General features: G+C 39.4%; 1 protein-coding gene across 12 annotated transcripts in view; it reads left to right on the top strand.

The window, feature by feature from the left end:
• The window catches only part of MAPK10 (mitogen-activated protein kinase 10), a 241,583-nt gene extending 228,797 nt beyond the window's left edge, over positions 1 to 12,786 (top strand). For 11 of the 12 annotated variants that reach the window (XM_074950544.1, XM_074950534.1, XM_074950540.1 and 8 more), the window contains 3 exons: positions 2,880 to 2,943; positions 4,525 to 4,602; positions 12,451 to 12,786. In XM_074950544.1, the coding sequence (XP_074806645.1) occupies positions 2,880 to 2,943; positions 4,525 to 4,602; positions 12,451 to 12,593 (285 nt within the window). In that variant the 3' untranslated portion in view covers positions 12,594 to 12,786. Of the gene's footprint in view, positions 1 to 2,879; positions 2,944 to 4,524; positions 4,603 to 12,445 lie in introns of all 12 variants that reach the window. The other variant, XM_074950541.1, reaches the window with a different exon arrangement.
• The last annotated feature ends 3,534 nt before the right edge of the window (positions 12,787 to 16,320 follow it).

The raw sequence follows: 16,320 nt of genomic DNA, 5'->3' as shown, positions 1-16,320 counted from the left end.
TCTGCTGCAAGGAGAGCCTCTGTTGGAATGATGGTCCCAAAATCCTTTGACAAAAATTTCACTCTCCAGTTAACCAGATATCATCAACCCAGTGATTGTGTGGTTGGTATTGGATAGTGCTAATAGGAACACAATGGTCGCCTTCCCACGATGCACCTGGAAACTCCTGGAGGTGTTGGTGAAGAAGAAAGCCCATTCTCCCAGCTCATCCTGGGCTCTATATTGATGATCCTAAGAACCTTTATAAAGGGGGGCAATGGGGTCAGCAGCAAGTTGGGATTGGACCCAATTCATAGTAGATCATCAGCTGGTCGAGAAGGCTGGTCCTGCTACATGACTTAGAGAAGCATGATATTGAGTAGGCTGCAGGAAGGAATTAAAAGAACCTCCCCTGTACCCATGGTCGCTCTTCTAGGCATCTTATTGTGGGAAAATCCAGGCAGCTCAAGGATCCATTGACCCAACCAATTGCAACCCCAGCAGCTGTCCAAGTTGGGACACTGGGCCTCTGACACAGCCAATTGTGGCTCCAGCTGCCATGCTGTTCCTGGCTAATTCATCCAACAGACTCATCCAAGGTGTTTGCAGCAAAGCTCTGCTTTCTCAGTGAATGACAAGTGAACATATGTTAGAGAGAGCTTGGTGATGAAAGGGTATCTATTTTACCCACTCCCCATACTGCGTTACAGATGCTAGACAGCACAACCTCCTATCTGATGGCATATGATAGTTATTAATCTCGCAGTTCCATACTGTTGGAGTCATTGCACCCTGTGTATCTGGCCTCTTTGATACTGAGAATGGATTTCACATATTGAAGGGGAGACGGGCCTTGAGGCTGAGGAGAGTGATGAAAAGTGCCACAGCAGAAAGGAAGAGAAGACAAAGAAGGTCCCTGGGAAGTTGTCTCTGTTGTGAGGGAGGGTGGCAGGAGAGTTCCATAATAGGGGAGCATTTGGGGCAGGCCGGGTGTTCAGAAGGATTTGGTGGGAGAGGGTGTTTGGGGTCAGAAAGGAAGGCAGGAGAGTGTCTCAGCAATTAAAAATGCCTCTCTGAGATGAAACTACCAGGTGAGAGGAGTGGTGGAGTAAGAGGGATTAGTTGGGCTGGTTGGGTTATAGTAAAAACAGCTTCTACCGTGTGGCAGCAGCCATTTTAAATGTCCCAAATCCAGCCTTTGTTTCTTTAGAAAGATAAATTTGGCAAAAATGCTGGATGAATGTATGAATCAAATCCAGACAAGATTCATCACATTGATAATTCTCATGGATGTCTTATGATTACTTTCTATGTTTTTCTAGATCATTGGGGTAGAGCTGGGCAACATTTTTCAGCCAAAATATTTTTTGGCAAAAAAAATGCAGATTTGGTGACACTGAAATATTTTGTGAATTTGTGTTGGTTTTGCCAAATTTGGTTTTTGGGGGAACCCCACAAACTTAAAAAAAAGTCTGACAAATTGAAGCATTTCATTCTGACATGTTTGAAACAAAATGACTTTTTATTTTGAAATTTTCTTTCATTTCATTTTTAAAAAATCAATTTTTAAATGGTTGAAATCAAAGCAAAACTTTTTGATTTCTGTCAGCATGAAACATTTATTCAATCTGAAATTAATTTTTATGTGCTGAAAAATTTTAAAAACATTTTCAGTTTGAGCCCAAACCGTAATATATTTTTACTGGTGGGAGAGGGGGAATTGTCAGCAAACCAAACAATCCATTAGTCTTACATATCTACACTGGGGTACGGAATGAAGATGGTAGGGAATTCAAATATTCATTATGGACAAATCGTGGGCCCAGATGCATTAGCTGTGCAGAACCAGCAGTGCAGAGCCCATGATCCACTTGGACTCTGCAGCCATGGAAGCTGATACTGGGGATGCAATCTCTGTTGAAAAGGCCAGTAGTACTTACACAGCTGGCTAACTCCTCCCTCCCCAGATTGTTCTGCCTGGGGAGGGAGAGTTACACAAGACGCGGACAATTTTGACAGTATAATGACTGGAGATTATGAATTCATGGTTTAATGTGTTGCTTGGAAACTGAATACACTACCAATTTGCAGAATTCTTGTGGGTAACCTCTCTCTTCCTGGGGAAGTGGGTTTGGGCACACAGAGAACAATGAGAAGAGGGAAAAAAAGTGTGACCTTCCTAAAGTCATCTTGGTTTGCAGATGAAATCTGCTAACTGGGTTTGAAAAATTCACATTTTTATCAGACTTTAAATCTTCATGGCATGGCGTAACACTCAGGTCAGGCAGGTGAGTACTATTCATCCCATTTTACAGATGGGAAAATGAGGCAGAGAGGTCAAATGACTTTGTCAAGGCCATCAAGGGAGCCAAGAGTCAAGTTCAAAAGCTCCTGGTTCCCAGTCTCATGCTGTAACTATTAGACCATGCTGCCTTTCAGCAGACCCGAATGCCTCTCAAATCAATCAAAATGTGGAGTCCACAGGTAAGGCAGGTCTGTTGCCACCTGGACCCCTCCCAGTTGATACTTCTCTGCTTTTGGCTGAATTCCTGAAGCCTTGCCTTTAAACACTGTATTCTGGTTAAAACATTCCAGCATCAGGAATGCAGATTTTGGCTGATGCTGCAACGTCATTCCTGCCAGTGTTGATTATTTGAATAACATAATTGCAGGGCAGGATGGCATGGCTTTCAGGATACATTCAACTGCAGGGGTACTTACTACAGGTGAGGGGTGGAGTGAGCAAAGAAGCAGCCGGGTTCTTTTATATGAGCTGCTGATTTCCAGGAATTTTAGCCCTTTAATAATCAAGTATAAAAACATTCAGAAATTCTTACTATGTATTTACTTACTAATATAAAGGAATAGCCTGTTGACCTCTCTTTGTTTCTACTCTACAGCCTCCTCCTCAGATATATGATAAACAGCTGGATGAAAGAGAACATACGATTGAGGAATGGAAAGGTAATCCCATTTTAAAGATACATGGACAAAATCCTGCTCTCAGATGTAGCAGTACAAATCCAGAATAACTTCTTTGAAGTCAGTTTAGCCCTGTGTACTGATACTTTGTTGGTAAATATAGACAAAGCTTCTAGAGTTACACCTGTAGTCTCCAAAGGATTTAAAAACCACACCAATAAGTAGTATATTTGATCTGTGAACAAATTCTGTTTTACAGTAGTTCGTGGCCTGATGATGATAGTTCTATAGGGTGAAATTTCTGCCCTATGCAAGGGACCAGCAATAGGTCTTAAATAGGGTTTAAAGTGGTACATAAAGCCTCATGTTGGTCCCACTGCATACAGGTGAATTTCATCCCAAAGGATGCTCTACAAATTTAACCAACCCTGGGATTCAGTCCATTCACTGCTGAAATACAGCCATCTTGGGTTTGGAGAATCACAGTTGTTTTAACAGTACCCTAACACTATACAATAATTCAGGGCAGGAAGCGGAAAGGAATGCCATACTCATTTGAAACCACATGGCATTGCTCATCCTGGGCCTGATTTTGTCATCTTTACTTATATTGAGTAGTGCCTTACTGTGTGAATAGATGCATTGATTTCCTGGGGGCTACTTGTGTGACATGAGTAAGGATGACAAAAATAGGCCCTGTACATTATAGTTCTTATTGCTTGATACATCAGGTACTATTTAGCAAAGACCATAGGGCCAGATTTTGATACTCACGGAAGTCAAGGGGACTATTTGTGGAATGAGTTACTATTCAATAGGGGTAAGGTGTCAGAATCTGGCCCAGGATAAACAGCATTAAAGTTACTTGCCAGCCCTAGTTATGAATAATGCAACATCAAAGCAGTTTAGCTATTATACTCTCCTATATATGTCTAAAAAGCACACACACAAAAAGCGAACTTTGACAGATAGAGCGGAAAGACTTACTAAAGCTCAAGTAGGCAAAATGAGATTGTGGAAGGCTGGTAGAATGCTCTTAAACTCTCTTCCTCTCAAGTAGGGGAAAAGAGGGCTGAGTGTGAGAAATAAAAAGAAACAAGCAAAAACAAATGGGAAATGGTTACACAGGCAGCAAACAGGCATGGAAAAATGTTGGTTTAATGCTTGCATTCTTTTATTACATAATCGTCTGGAAAGGTTTAGTTTCATTCCCAGTTTGTATGTTTTAAAGACTTGCCCATGCAGCCAGTGTTAAATCATTATAATGCATTGCATAAAAGTTTTAAAACTCCCTAGTGTGTCTGTGGCTTAATCTTGGTACACAGAAGAGTCTTAAATTACCTTAATTCAGCACACTGAATTTGCTGTGCTCAAGCCTATTTTGCAGTGCCAGACGTGGAACGTAAGCTCAGTTACAACAGTCCTATTCCTTTCACTGTTACTAAAGTGACAGAGGACATGACAAAACTGCTTGAATGGCTCCAGCAGCAGGAACAAGGATAGGGGGGAATAACTGGTGGGGGAAGAGAAGAGAGAGTGACTGATTTCGCAGTTTATAGCATTAAGTTGTTCATGGGCACAAGAACTAGCTACTTTCATAACGGCATCAATTGTCTTTCACAGAATTGATCTACAAGGAAGTAATGAATTCTGAAGAAAAAACTAAAAATGGAGTAGTAAAAGGACAGCCTTCTCCTTCAGGTACTCAACCCCAATGAATAACCTTAACATGTTCTCCACAGCAGCATAGAGAGGCTGCAGTTATACATCTGAAGCTGAAAATGTATTCTACAATTTAGTGCTTATAATGAGTTGTTCTATTAACTGAACTCCGGAGTCATTTTAATATTTAAAAATAGGCTGCTTAGATTCCATGCAAGTTTTGATGTTATTTTGGGGATTTCTTCACATTGAACTCACGTTCTCATCTGCACTGGCGTTTCTAAGGACTAAACAAACACAATAGTTGTACAGTGTTGAAATGGAGATGGGGAATGGTTAATATTTTCAGAACCACCAGGAAAAAGAATGTCAGTGATGACACATTACGTTTCTAAATGAGTAAATGAGCAAAACCTATTGAAGTCAATCTATTGGTGCCCATTTACTCTAGCACAGAATTTGGCCCTATGTCCATAAAAGTACACTGCACAAGCATACTATTTGGACCTACTACTGTAATTGATCCTTTCAGAAACTCTGATGATGTTAAAACACTTTATTTGAAATATTGATTGAGATTGGGTAAGCAAATAGACTAGAAGGGCCATATTTTTACATAAGGATCCCTAAACTGCCTCCACAAAATACATATGCTCAAAATGAGCAAAATCCACATGCATGCAAACAAGCATTATTTACCAATGGTGATTGTGTATACACAAACAGGTAACTGTGGAAACATACATTTTTAGACAAACATTAGGCATCCGGATTTAAAATATTTGCATCCCTGTAGGAATGTTTCTATGCATGAAACAACCTTCAATACAGTCTAATAATTAATTGCAGTGTTCTCCACTTTGATTTCTTGTGAGTAGATGTTCACCATTCAATATGGAAAAGTCATATTTAATCAAAAGGTTATTAATGTGTGATGTGTCCCTGTATGTTTACTGTTTTGCACTGAGCATATTCATGCCATCTTTCATCTTGCCAATGTTCGTGCGAACTAACCCAATGTGACACTATGCGATGCACCATTACTCAGCGATGGAACTCGGGGAAACATGATGAAAGTGTGATAAGTCAATACAGTGCTGACTGGCAATACTAGGGCTCTATTATTGAATCTTGATTTCAGCTACAAGGACAAAGATATGAAAGGCAATCCAATGTGTTGCTGAAGAGTAGCTGGTGAAGTACATTACAGGCAGATTTGACGTAGGGAATTATTGTACTGTCACTGAAAAAATAAATCTGAAGGCCTGCCAGGTATTTGAATAAGTCCTTGTAATTTAACATTGCTCTGCTAAAGAGCAGTGCTTGATACTGATTTATGTGCAAATAATACTGTAGTTGCTTGTTTTGGGAACTAATTCATAAAGCCAACCGAAGAATTATGTTTGCATAAAAAGAAAACTGAACTTCCCTGTTCCATTTCCTCTATGCAGAAGGTTTTTGTTGATTTGTTTTATTTACTTAAACACTTTTGAGCATGCAAAATTGCAATTTCTTATGTGTTTTTCTTTCACCGTTCTCCTTTCAATTGCATTTTCATTATCAGTGTCAAATAACGGTAGCAACTTCCTTTAAAATCGAATGTGGGGAGGGGAGCCTGTTTTGTGGAAACACTAACTTCCCAGTTTTTCAGGCCTCTGTTTCTGAAAGATATATTTTTAATTTTATTAAAAATATGAGGACAAACAAATCTGCCAATTTTGAGGATCAGGGTACAGCAGGGTGGAAACATTACCTTTATAACAAAAAAAAACTTTTAAAATTTTATTAGTTAGCAAATCAAATACCAAAATATGCTAAGGCTAGAAAGACATTTGCCCAAGAAAACAGCCCTCATAAAGTAGTTGAGCTTTTGAGCATCCTGGTGAAAATTGGATTTGATTAGGCAGATTGAGGAGGATTTGAAAAAACACCTTTGATGCATATTCAGTAATTGGGGTCTGATTATTTGCACTTCTTACCACAGTTCTGAGTAAAGGAAGGCTGCACTGTGTAGGCCAGGTTCTCAGCTAATGTATGTCAGCTTAGTTCCTTTTAATATAACAGAGCTGTGCCGATTTACATTGGCTGAGGATTTTGCCCTGCCTAGTCATCCAGTTCATTTAGGCAGTGATTTATGGAGGAGAGCAGCCTCAACACACTGTGTAGGTGTTAAGATATGAACAGAATGGAGCAGATTTCCTTAGCAAGTGCTGTCTACCAAAGTGTGCATTGTGGGTGGAATCCAGCATTGTGCAGAGGGCCAGTACAAGGTTTATGCACCACTGAAGTTCTACTTTGAGGTCTTGGTAAGATAGCCCCGTTGAGGTTGGTAGATTTCCCTCAGGGGCACTTCTGTTTTCGTGTTCGTAATTTATTGATCACAAGAATATAAATTGTGAGAGAGATTATGGCTTTCTTGGCAAATGAAGGCACCCTTCATTTTCAATGCAAATGAGGGCTGTTTTGCTGAAGAATAGAAGCACCAAGCTTCCCCTTTCAACTTCCTGAATCTCCATTTTAATACAACGCTACTGAGGTAAAATCAGTGGAGGGTCAGACCCCTAGAGTTTGCAAGCAAATCCAAAAGGCATCTTGTATATTTGCCACCTGAAGATTTGCTGTCTTTCTGGCTCCACAGTGAAAAGTACCTTTAACAGCTGTAAATGCTGTGAACCGTTCTCTAGTGAAACCTCCTGGAGACTTGTTAGCTAGGGCATATTGATAGTTGAAAACATTTCCTTTTTATATACGTATACATTTTTGCAATTAGTCAGAATTAATTACTTTTTAAGTCTTAACCTTGCTGCATTTTGGGATCTCTAAATATATCTGTGTTACAGATAAATCCAGATGTTTCATACCTCATTGAAATATTTATATTTCAGAAGAAACCTTGTCACATCATATCTTGGCTGGCAGCCTGCACGTGCCTGGGAACTCTCTGGCTTCTTTGCTGTGCTCTTCCACAAAGAACACAGGAGGAGATTGCTACACATGGGCTGCTTAGATTTCTCTACCGGGAGTTTCTTATTAAAATGAGGAGCACTCTGGCATATAAGTGGTCAGTTTTAAGAGGTCACTTGCCACCCGCAATCCAGCAGTGTTCTTGTGCCATTAACTCTTGCAGCTAACCTGTGCCATGGCTGGGGCAGAGAATCAGAAACTGTACCCAGCTCCCTGACAGTGAGAGTCCAATTTTCACATGGTCCCAAGACTTGGCTATATAGCTCGTTTTACGCACACAAGCAGAGTATTTTGAAAGTGTCTATTTGTGCACAAAAATAAGCAGGTAGCTAGATGCACGACTGCATCATTTCCAAATGTCTGTTTTCCGACATGAATATGGCTCTTGTATGTACAAAAAGATGCATGTGCCATTTTAAGAATGCAGGAGTAGAGGTTACATCTCACAGTGTGGTCCTGTTTGACCACCTTCATGAAACTAGTTTCTAGGTGCCAGAGTGGGCCTGAACTTTATGATGCCTAGCTGGAGATCTGTCCTTGTTTTTCCAGCTCCCCCCCCCCCCCCGAAAGTTGAGAAAAGTCCTCTCATGCCCAGTTATCTGGAACATACGTTTTAAATATTTTGCCCTTAATTAGAATTCAGAGTTGAACCTTTACAGTGTTTCCTTTAATTCCTGAAGAATAATCTGAATGCTTAGTCTCTGAATTAATTTCAGATAGATTTGATGGTTGCAATATACATATATTTGAAGAACAAAAATGTAGGGATGGATACTTCTAGTGTTATGTTATGTCAGTTCAGGCATGCTGTATTAGTACATCCATAAATATAGTGACATTTTAGATGGATTACTTTAAAGATTATAAGCAATTTTTGTTTTTAAGAGAAAGTGAATGGTCATTACTTTAGCATAACCTATTCACTAATGGTCATGTATGATTGACCCATGAACTTACTGATGATGCGATCCAAAGCACCATTTAGAAATAAAAAATAGCTGCCGGTTATCAAGATGTTTGTTTCTGTTAGATCCTAATTCTCAGGTCTCTTTTCTGAAGTCATTTGACAAAATATAAATAGAGAAGTGGCTGGGTAAGACTTGGTTTTGCTTCATACAAAAGTCAACTCATAGATTCCAAGGCCAGAAAGGACCATTGTGATCATCTAGTCTGACCTCCTGTGTAATACAAGCCATAGAACTTCCCCAAAATAATTCCTAGAACAGATCTTTTAGAAAATCCAATTTTGATTTAAAAATGGTCAGTGATGGAGAATCCACCATGACCCTTGGTAAACTGTTCCACTGGTTATCCTCATTGTCAAAAAATGTATTCCTTATTTCCAGACTGAATTTGGCTAGCTTTACCTTCCAGCCATTAGATCATGTTATACCTTTCTTGCTAGACTGAGGAGCCTATTATTAAATATTCCCCATGTGGATACTTAATCAAATCACTCCTTAATCTTTACTTTGTTAAACTAAATGGATTCAGCTCCTTGAGTCTATCACTATAAGTCATCTTTTCTAATCCTTTAATCGTTCTCCTAGCTCTTCTCTGAACCATCTCCAATTTCTCAACATCCTTCTTGAATTGTAGAAACCAGAACTGGACACGGTGTTCCAGCAACTGTTGCTTCAGTGCCAAATATAGAGGTTAAATAATCTCTCTGCTCCTACTTAAGATTCCCCTGTTTATGGATCCCGGGATTCCATTAGCTCTTTTGGCCACAGCATCACATTGGGAGCTCATATTCAGCCAATTATCCATCACAATCCCTAAATATTTCTCCATTAATAAAGAGAGGCGTGAATAATCATAGAAACAATAACGAGTGTCAGTTTGTATTTGGTCTCAAATATGAAGCATATCTTCCTGTATGTCAACTACAAGGCAGAAAGGCAGCATTTTATTCCCATCCCCTTAAAATAAATGCATATTTGCCTGATTAGAGAACTGTGAGGTTTGGGTCTGGTAGGCTTTGTCAGCTTCTTAGGTCCAGGCCTAAAACGAAACAAGTTTCTGTTGGGAACCACGTATCAATCACTCTCTTGCATTCTGTATTGTGTCGTCTCACCGGTGTTGTAACTGAGGGGGATTAAGATTGAAACCCACTGTGGTGGCTGAAGGAAGTTGTAGTCCAATTGTTTCCAGTCAGCTATGTGGCTGGTGAAAAGGAAGCCAGGGGAGAAACATTGAGACATCTCTGTATGTGGCTATAAATAGAACCTGTGGTTGAAATAACCGTACTCTGGAAAGTGGCATAAGGCCCCAGACATAAGGCTTGATGTCCTTTCCTCCACAAATGTTTGATAGGTCTTCTCATTACCTTCTAAGGGAACCAGACACACATTCTAGCATGCAACTTTGTTGAAAGCTCCAGCAAGGTATGAAAAGTTGCTCCTCTCCATGGCACTGTGATCTGGCCAACCTGCAGTGCAAGGTCTTTAGATCTGTAGCTCTCCTGTTACCTCCCAGATCATGGAGCTTGCTGTAATACCCTTAGGGCCCCCCTTCTTCTTGCACCTCAGATGCACAATGCCCTCCCCTCCCCAGCAAGGTACAGAAAGGTTGAAATTGTCTTTATGGGCCGGTATGTCAGATCTATATGGATCAACATCAATGCTGATTCAAAGGTGAGTCATGATTGGAAAACAAGGAGTCCTGGCTTTCCAATAGTATAAAGCATTTATTCCGCTTCCTGGAAGGTTGCATTAAAGGCATTAAAATGAAGTCATGCTCACTATCATCTTGCTTTTGTTCTCCCACCTGAAATCTGACATGAATTTAGCTGGTACCACAGTATCTAGAACTCAAAGACAATTAGAAGCCCCAGGGACTTATATCTAAAAAAAAAAATCTGTTTATCATCCTAGCTTTAAAGAGATTTAAAGCATGAATCTTTGTGTGATATCAGCTGTTGAAATCAATTGGGAATTCAAATGGAAAAAAAAAACAAGAGTGTAACCAGAGTGACATGATTGTTAAGGTATGATATCTTGTGATTTGCCAAGGCTAGAACCCCCTTTGGCAATCTAGCACTTATGCTTTAGGACAGTAAATGTTTCCAAACACTGGCTCCTGGACCAGTGATCTAACAGACAAAATGTGTAGTCAATGTCCAGATCAGAATGCATTCTCCCAAGTGAAGGGGTTTTGATTTGTTTTTCATATATTGGCTATAGGGTCTACAAGTCAATATTCATAATAACATTTTGAACCAGAAGTATGAGAAGGAATACCAGGATCCTGAATTCTAACTGGAATTTTTGCCTTGCAAGAAGGCATTTGACTTGTTTGCACATAAAAACTGTGACCCAAGAAACAATTTGCTAACTCAGAAATGTAAAACCTAGCTACTTGCTACAAAGCAGTGGGGTGAGCATATTAGATATCTGTATCTGGTGCTGAGGAGTGCTGGAAGAAGATCCCTTCTTGTGCTGACCGAGGGCATGTTACAAAATTAATATTTATTTAAAGGCAAGCTGTTCTTGATATGGCATTTCTGTCAAAATATTAGGTACAGCTAGCTTTCTTTTCCAAAATGCTACAGAGCATGATCTTCTGCATTAGTAGATCATTTTTTTCAGGGTACTGGAGTTGTCCTAGCATTGGTGTGAAAACATTCCAAATATGCCCCATTGCCCTAGAGTATGCAGTAGGAACTAATGCAGAGAATATGGATGTAGTGGTGTGGAAGGCATCAGAAAGCAGCATTTCTCTCCTTGCAATGCAAATCCAACTTGTTTGTTGTATATCGATGGAGAATGTCTTCTTTCTTGCTGAATGTGGTATAAAATGTGCAGGCAATTCCCTTTATGTGATGAAAAAGGGAAGTTCTTCTGATATATTTGCTGGATGCCTCTGCATAATTTAGGTCTACTATGTCACGTGCACTTGTTTATTCATTAACATGCCCACTGGGGATGTTTTTTCCTAACCCAGGGAGTTAGTAGAGGTTGACTTATGACCTGAAGCATGAGGATTTGTCGCCCGTACACATTTATATCCTCTCTAATGTGAACATGACCACTCTTAGTAGTCAGATGCCTGTCTAATCCTCTTTTGAATCCCATTAACCTCCTCCCCTCAATAATATTTGTGGAAGTGAGTTCCTTAGGATCATTATGCATTGTTTTTAAAAAAAATTACTCTTTTTAGCAGTGCTAAAGTTGTGGCTTTTTAATTTCATTGGGTGACTCCTTCTGATCTCTTACTATACGGAAGGGTAAATAGGATCATCTGAGTGACCTTCTCACAGTGAGGTGGCAAAGTTTGCAGACAATACTAAACTGCTCAAGATCATTAAGACCAAAGCAGACTGTGATTAACTTCGAAAAGATCTCACAAAACTAAGTGATTGCGCAACAAAATGGCAAATGAAATTTAACGTGGATAAATGTAAAGTAATGCACATTGAAAAAAATAACCCCAGCTCTACATACAATATGATGGGGGCTAATTTAGCTTCAACTAATTCCTCCTGCAGTCTGTTAAGGCTCAATTTCAGTGGACCACAAGCCCCTAACCTGATTTTTTCATGGTCTAAGAGGATACATCAGTGAAGTCACTTTATAAGAAACGCAACATGGATTTTATTCAAAACAACCTCATGAGGTAGAAGTTTCCCACCAAAACTTCTGTAGTTTAAAATGTTAGTCAAGACTGGAACTTGAGGCTGGAAAAGGAAGCTTTATGGTCCGACTCTTACTGTTATCAAAGTCAATAGCTAAACTTCCGTTGACCTGTATGACTCCAGGATTGGGCTTTCTATGGCCTATTTTTGTTGACCTTCCATTGTTGCTTAAAATGGTGTGTGTTCCAAATCCCTGTTGCAACAAGTAATGCTTCATTTGTCTTCAAGTTGCAAGGATTCCTTGGATTTCAGGTTTAATCACATTGGTGTTCATTTTCTTAGCACAGGTGCAGCAGTGAACAGCAGCGAAAGCCTCCCTCCATCCTCATCTGTCAACGACATCTCCTCCATGTCCACTGACCAAACCCTGGCATCTGACACCGACAGCAGCTTGGAAGCTTCTGCAGGACCCCTCGGTTGTTGCAGGTGACTAGCCGCCTGCCTGCGAAACCCAACGTTCTTCAGAAGATGAGGCAATTTAGGGGGAAAATAACAACAAGAATAAACGATGGAAAGGAAGAGAAATAAAAGATAAAGATTTAAATGAAACAAAACCCTTTTCAGCCTGCTTCTCCTACAGAGTTATGTAATGCAGCTAAGCTCAAGTATATATTTAACTTATAGTTGCTCTGCTTTGGTCTTCTTCCAATGATGCTTACTGAAAAAAAAAGGGAATTAAAGAAGCCTTTTTTTCCCCATGAAATGTAAAATTAATGGCTGCAAAACCAGCAACCTGCAACTGTCCTTTTTCACACTGGCATGACAAGGTGTGCAGTAGCCACTCTACATATGTATGTGTGTGTATCTGATTTCACTATCTTGCTAATCTATTTTACTACTTCTGGCCAGTTAGATATAGATACACACACATTTATCTCAGTACATGTACAGCAAACATACACAAATGTGTATGATAGTATGTGCAACTGTGTATCTCTATACATTATATACAGATACGCCGTGTGCACTCTAGAACTAATTGGCCCATTTCATGTGAACATCTGTAACATATTGCCAGTATATAATCTGTTCTGTTTGTTCATTAAGTTGTATATCATATAAGATTTGTAAAAGCAAAAATAATAAGTCAAGCCTGAGCTCTCTCAGACCCTTGAAGATGTAGCACCCCAATTTCAACTGATATATATATTTTTAATAATACTGGTTTGTACGGAGGATGCACGGAATGGAGATTTACAAGGAAAATGTGCATCAGTTGTGCATGCTAACATTTGTTGCTTTGATTTTTAGCACAGATATGAGCTAGGACCAGGTTAAAAGGAAGCACATCTATCTTTGGGAGCTGTTGGGGTTGAGGATGGAGGAGTTGTCCTGTGAATACCTAATATCTCAGCCCACAAGGACTTCAGAGACACACTTTTCATAGTGATAATACAGTGAGTTACTTTTCTTAGCTTATAGATAGGCTTATCATTGTTAATTATAATGTGTATGTGTGTGTTAGGGGCTAAAATGTGGGGGATAGGCTCAGATAACAACAAGAAGGATGTACACAATTTTTATGTATCATTTATGACTAGGTGCTTGGTCAGCCAGGATTGCAGACAAGGGATGTTTGCAGTCTACTCCCTCTCTAGGTATTTGTTGCTGCAAAGGAGTTGAATTCCCTTTAAATAATTTCCCTTGTGGGAATTACATTACTTGGACACCATTGATTCTATAGTTCCTTTCAGCCTTTCCCCCCCGCCCCCTGGTGACAAATCAGCTGATTCCTCAAAGTGCTTCATCAACTGGGCTACACCTAGCAGGTGGGTAAATTGAATGGTCAAATATTCTCATACATTTAATATGCTTTGCCTTTATTTAACAGCCAGGAGCCAAGCTGAGAGTGTAACAATCAGGATCTCAGGCAGCTTTTGCATATTTCCAAAGAAGCCAATATTGAGTAAATATCAATTGGATTTTGATGGATAATAATACTTTGGACTTGCAGCAGAGAGTAGTGTCAGGTCTTTTAACAGCATACAGCAACACGACACAATTGTTTAGGGCAAACTGAAGAACTGTTTTTCCTCCTGAAACTGCAATGAGAATTTTAGGTAGGCAAAATGCAACTGTCTGAGTTGGAATTTAGCCAGGATTCTAGGGTTCACATCTCTCTCCTCTTATCCAAATGTGCTGTGCCATCTGTAATGTATGCCTCATCCAAATGGCAGGAAAAGTTAATTTAAATAGCTTATTCTATTTAACTGTAATGTATGACAATTTTTGAATCTACAAATATTTGATTGGACAGGTGACAAATCTGCCATCCCTAAACTGGGGAAAATATCTGAATATCAACTGAGATTTTGTCCAAAGTAAAAAGCAAAGAATAAAGCTTCCACTCAAGTATGTAAAATAAAAATAAAGAATAAATGTAATGTAAACTCAGAGTTAGTAGCTCTGAGTGGTCTTGAAATTACACTATAAAGTAATTTTTCCCCAGGTATGTTTTGGTGGCTTTTTTTCCATGACATTTTTTCATATATTGAAAACAAAATTATGTATGTAATTTTTCAAAAAAACTCAGTTTCAGCAGTAGGTGTGAAAGCAATAAGTATAAACAATAAATTACTACTGCTAATAGATTTAGCAATATTCTCTCTTAAAGCCATGAAACATCAAATCATTGTTTAGCAACATGACCTTAATCCAGCCTCAGGTGAATGCAAATAAAGTGTTTAAAGGGATACCACAATGCATTGTAGGTGTGTCAAAAGCAATAACACTGAGGGGGATTCCCTAGCAATAAAAGCAGTTATCAGCTCCAGATTTCCATCATCATAGGTTAACACTAGTAAAATATAGAGAATTCACCTCCATTTTAGGTTGTCTTCTCAACCGAAAAAAGGGTGAGCCTCTTGGAGTGACAGATTATTAAATGAGTGCAACTAACCACAATAGACTTTCAGAACAATTTCTGGGAAGTGCTTCGTAGAGAGCTACTTAAAGTGTGTGGAAACTCTCCCAAGTTCAATCTGTCAAAACTAGAACAATGACCACTCTCTTGTGCAGTACAATTCATTTTTCCCTGGGCTCATGAAAAGGGATGCGGTCACCATAAAAGACGTCCCAGTGATTGGCACTATAGGAGTCCCTAAGATAGAGAATACAGTTTATCTAAAAGCCCATCTAAGGCCCTGATTCATCAAAACACCAATGCATGTGCCTAAGTCACACACAGGTCAATGGGATTTACTTATAATTAAGCATATGCTTTAGTTCTTTGCTGAATAGGGATGACCATAGTTAAGTGCTTTGCTGAGTTGTGGCCTAAGTAAACAATCATAGCATTTCTTTTTATCCTTAAATTTGTCAATCTTCCTTTTGGGCAGCTCTGCTCTTTGAAGGGTGCAAGGCTCTCCACCCTGGACAAAGCTATCAGCAAATGAGCAATAGACCTTGTCGGATCTGTCAGAGCTGGAGTAACAACCCCTCAAACCTGAATAGTATCATTCATTTTCCCTTGGCTCAGGAAGTTGATGCTGTCAGCATGTAACCTAAAGGAATACAGGTACCGATCAACTACAGTGACTGATGCTCTGTAAATACCTATGGGTAGATAAAAACCTTCATAGCTTCTAGAAGTTCCAGACATCGGTGTTTCAAGCCTTTAGTTCAATATTGTAGCCAGCATGAAATGATGGTTGCTCTTATTCTCTCTCTTGCAAGTGATTTTTAAATCTACCTCTGCTTTTAATAATATTAATTAATACCTCGCACTTATATGCTTTCAAAGTGCTTTACAGCTAAAATAATGGAGAGAATGAGACACATTCTGGCTAAGGGCTAGATTCAATGCCTGAAGCTGCCGATAGGAACCTATGCACTTTTGAAATATCCCACTAGGCACCTAACTGTCATTGACTTCCATTGAAGTTAGGTGCTTTTGAAAATTCCACTAGGCACCTATCTGCTTCTTCAGGTGTCTAATACCTTTAAATACCTGCCCTTAAGTGACTTCCTTAAATCATGTTGATAGCCACTGGCAGAGTAAGGCGATTGCCAATCTCTGTTCTGAACACTAGTTAAAGTCACTTTAAGAAACTGTAAAAGGAGGAAATGATTGAAGAACCTTTCCAATGGGGCTACTACATCTTCAGGGGCATCTTCCTAAGTTTCTGGATGGTATGAGACCCCGACAGGAATTACAG

The sequence above is a fragment of the Natator depressus genome, chromosome 4, assembly GCF_965152275.1.
Source record: "Natator depressus isolate rNatDep1 chromosome 4, rNatDep2.hap1, whole genome shotgun sequence".
Taxonomy (NCBI): Eukaryota; Metazoa; Chordata; order Testudines; family Cheloniidae; genus Natator; species Natator depressus.
This window is presented reverse-complemented; position numbering and strand designations above follow the sequence as displayed.